This window comes from Myotis davidii, unplaced genomic scaffold, assembly GCF_000327345.1.
Source record: "Myotis davidii unplaced genomic scaffold, ASM32734v1 scaffold464, whole genome shotgun sequence".
Taxonomy (NCBI): domain Eukaryota; kingdom Metazoa; phylum Chordata; class Mammalia; order Chiroptera; family Vespertilionidae; genus Myotis; species Myotis davidii.
The window spans coordinates 745,877-749,950 of NW_006295287.1; the positions used below are offsets into that span (position 1 = coordinate 745,877).

General features: G+C 57.2%; 1 protein-coding gene across 1 annotated transcript in view; it reads right to left on the reverse strand.

The window, feature by feature from the left end:
* Positions 1 to 3,771, reverse strand: part of BCAT2 (branched chain amino-acid transaminase 2, mitochondrial) — a 7,631-nt gene extending 3,860 nt beyond the window's left edge. The window contains exons 1-4 of the mRNA XM_015567963.1: positions 3,408 to 3,771; positions 3,244 to 3,318; positions 2,567 to 2,939; positions 1,944 to 2,055 (exon numbers count right to left, since the gene is read on the reverse strand). Of these exons, the coding sequence (XP_015423449.1) occupies positions 1,944 to 2,055; positions 2,567 to 2,939; positions 3,244 to 3,318; positions 3,408 to 3,566 (719 nt within the window). The 5' untranslated portion in view covers positions 3,567 to 3,771. The remainder of the gene's footprint in view (positions 1 to 1,943; positions 2,056 to 2,566; positions 2,940 to 3,243; positions 3,319 to 3,407) is intronic.
* Positions 3,772 to 4,074: the final 303 nt, after the last annotated feature.

Below are 4,074 nucleotides of genomic sequence, written 5' to 3' on the forward strand. Positions count from 1 at the left end.
AATCAAACCGTGGACCTTTCAGTCCGCTGGCCGACGTTCTATCCACTGAGCAAAACCGGTTTCGGCTATGGCTCTACTTTTACGTTCGAAGTTTCCCATAATAGAAATACTTTTTAAATATATTTAAAAAACAAAACAAAAAGCACGTTGGCCTGGCCAGGTGGCTCCGTTCATTCAAGCATCGTCCTTTAAACCAAAAGATTGTGTGTTCGATCCCCGGTCAGGACACGGACCAGAATCAAAGAATCAACCAATGAATGCCTGAATAAGTGGAACAACAAATTGATGTTTCCCTCTCTCTCTACCACCAATAAATACACTTTAAAGAAGGCACGATGCCCCCCAGTGAGTATGACTTCGGCTGCCTTTTGTGTGAAAAGAATGGGAACAAGTACACACATCGGTGTTGCTACCCAGAAAGCAGAGCTCGGGGCGGACTGGGGAGAGGGGTGGGGGCCGCTGGGGGGGGTTGGAATCAATGAAGACATATTAAAAAAAATAAATATAAATAAATACATAAATACACTCCAAATAAAATTTAAAAATTTTAAGTAAGGGGGCGGGGATAAGGACAGGAAGCAGATGTTATATGTATTATTCTGGGTGTGTATTATTACAACAATAATAATAAAACAACAGTACAGGTGGTCCATACGTTATTGCACACAGGCCCAGTGTGAAGACGACACAGGAAAGGGGTTTTCCCAGGCCCTGGGCTCCTCACATGCTTTAAACGAGAGGGATCATAGAAAACCTATGTTTTGGTCCTGGCCGGTGCGGCTCAGTGGGTTGGGCATCGTGCAATGAAAGGTCGGTCGCTGGTTCTATTCCCCGTCAGGGCACATGCCCAGGTTTCTGGCTTGATCCCTGGTAGGGGGCGTGCAGAAGGCAGCCCATGGATGCTTCACTCTCACATCAGTGTTTCTCTCTCTCTCCCCTCTCCCTTCCTCTCTCTCTAAAAATCAATTAAAAATCTTAAAAACAAACAAACAAACAAACACAAAAGCGTATGATTTGTGTGCCGGGGCCTCCAAACCCTTTCATCGGCACTCCCTCAGCTGCCGGAGTGAGTGCTGGGTCGCCGGCCGGCAGACAGAGGGGTAAATAGATGGTGGTTTCCAGAAAGCACCTCCCTGTGGTCAAAATCCCCCCTGTCCAGCCTTAGCTCCCAACGGCCACCGACGGCGTGCCTCCTCTGCACAGAGTTGGCTGGTTCTAGTCAAATGTCCAGAGGGGAGGGGAGAGGGGGGAGAAGCCCTCAAAATTCTTTTTTTTTTAAAATATAGTTTATTGATTTTTTTACAGAGAGGAAGGGAGAGGGATAGAGAGCCAGAAACATCGATGAGAGAGAAACACCGATCAGCTGCCTCCTGCACACCCCCCACTGGAGATGTGCCCGCAACCAAGGTACATGCCCTTGACCGGAATCGAACCTGGGACCCTTCAGTCCGCAGGCCGACGCTCTATCCACTGAGCCAAACCGGCTAGGGCGGCCCTCCAAATTCTTAAAAGCCTACCTCATGCCACAGAACCATCTCCAAAGGAACAGAAATTACTCAAACTACAGACCAGCGACTAGAGCTGTAATGTGTCCATTCAGTCCTCTCACAGCTAACGTCTCCGCAGGAAGGCCGTGTGCTCAGACAGAGCTTTAGGTCGCAAGCCAAACGCCCTGGCTCTCTCCTCACCGGCCCTCACTGGCCCTGCAGAGCCGACCCGCCTCCTGAGTCCCCCTATGCCCACCATCCATGGACCTCCTGGTCCCCCAGCCAAAGGTTGGGCGCCATCCGCAGCCCTCCCCTGTCCCCTCGTCCAGCTGCAGCCCCTCAGGTCCCTCCTGTCCAGGCCCAGCTCCAGCCCCAGTGCGGGCCTCCTCCCCTTCCTATCCTTCTCCCTTTGCCCCAGCCTGGCCTCCGGGCCTCCAGCCTCCCGCCCCACCTCACCCTCCACACGTCCTGAGCGGGGCCTCCAGGTACCCAGCGCCGGCCCTGCTCCGTGCCCGCTCAGCGCCCATGGCTCCCAGCGCCTCGACGCAGTCCCAGCCACACAGCCTCCCTGCGGCCTGTGCCCCGCACTCCCGTCCCACAATTCCCCCAACGATGCCGGGCTCTTCTTTGCACCGTGTCTCTGTACTGGCTGTCCTCGCTCCCTCTATTGCCCCACTTTCTTTCAAGTTAGAGGCAGAACTGGGTCCCTCCTCTGGCTTCCCGCAGTGCCCTGGCCGCCTCCATAAGGGCTCAGGTCGCACTAGCTTGTAACCAAATCGTGGGACTTTTTTTTTTTTTTTAGTTCTCACTTGAGGATAATTTTCCAGTGATTTTTTTAACAAGAGGGGAAGGGAGGGAGAGAGACAGAGAGAGAAAAACGTCAATGTGAGAGAGACACATTGAAGGGTTGCCCCTCACATGCACCCCGACTGGGGCCGGGGATCGAACCTGCAACCGAGGTTCGTGCCCTTGACCGGAATCGAACCCACCAATGCTCTATCCACTGAGCCAAACTGGCCAGGGGCAAATGGTGGGGTTTTCACGGGAAGGAACTGGATCTGATTATCTTGGGGAACCTCAGCCATCGGCCAGCACAGGGCCTGGAACATGGGGAGCCTCAGAGAGCAGACGACGGAGACGCGGAAAGGGGGGACAAGAAGCAGGCCCAGGGAGGTGGACCCGGCGACAGACACCGCGGGAGGGAGGAGATGAGAGAGCGACGGGGACCAAGGCCGGCGGCCATGCCACCTGCAGCGAGTAGTGGAGGGCGGAGCAGGCCGGGTGCAGCGTGAGGCTGTGGAAGGGCTGGATTCTGGGGTGGCTCCAGCCCTTCTTCTCGGACCACTCCACCATCAGCATGTGGTCGGTGAACGTCTTCCCGAACACCAGGGTCTCGCTGGGGTCAGGCTTCTTATGAGGCTTCTGTGTCATTTCCAGCTGCAGGTCCGCCGCCTGAGAAAAGAAAGGGGACCTGGGTATCCTGCCATCGGCCACAACCTGCAAACTAGGGGGGGGAAACTACAACTCCCATGAACCTCTGGGGCTAAGACCCAGACAGAAGAGGGTCCTGTGGCTCCAGAGGCTTCTGGGACTTGCAGTTTTTCAACTCATTCCCACAGCCTGGTCCCAGGCAATCAGGCTACTAGCCCATTGCTGCCCACCTTGACCTCTGAACCCTGGACCTTTCGGAGATTCCCAAATCCCGCCTTCAGCCCCCTCCTGCCCCAGCCCTCTGCCTTGGGATCCTCCCTTTTACCTTGAAGCTGGAGGAGGCATATCTTCTGGGGCCACCCAGAAGCCAAGGGGCAGTGAGAAGTTTTCGGGCCCAAACCTGGGGGTGGGGACAGAAGGAAGGTGGTGAGGCAGGACAGAGGGAGGGCAGCCCTTTGCTGCCTCCTTCGCTTGGGAGGCCCCCCCGACCGGTTCTTTCCAGGCCCGGGGCTCCCTAACGGGCCGTGTGGCCTGGCCAAGTCTTCCTCGGCCCTGCCCAGCAGGTAGCAGGAGGGGCTCCTGCAGGAGGCCAAGTCCCTCCCTGGCCCTAGGAGGGCCACCCCTAGGAAGAGCTGAATCAGCTCCCATTCCCTGCTCCGTGCTGGGCAAAGTCAAACGCAGGCACCTCCCACCCCAGGGAACTTTGGCCCCAGCCCCGAGAGCAGTTCAGACAGAAGACGACAAGGGAAAGTATACAGGTAAGCGAGGGCCTCGCCGGGGGACCCAAATCCCGATAAGAGTCGGGGACCTAAGGTCATGCTCCCCCAGAACCCAGGATCTACACCCCCACCTCCCTCCGACCCAGGAGTCCAGGCCTCCAGCTCCCTCTTCCTTCAGATCCAGGGCCAGGCCCCCAGCCCCAGGCCCTCGACTCCCTCCTCCCTCAGACCCAGGGGTCCAGGCCCCCAGCCCCTCCTCCCTCAGACCCAGGAGTCCAGGCCCCCAGCCCCTCCTCCCTCAGACCCAGGGGTCCAGGCCCCCAGCCCCCCGCTCTGGCCAACAGACAGGGGCGGTGGGGCCCCTGAAAGCCGGGCCGCTGCTGGGTTGCCGGGAGCCCACATGTGGGTCCTCGGCCACTTGCTTGCTCAAAACCTAG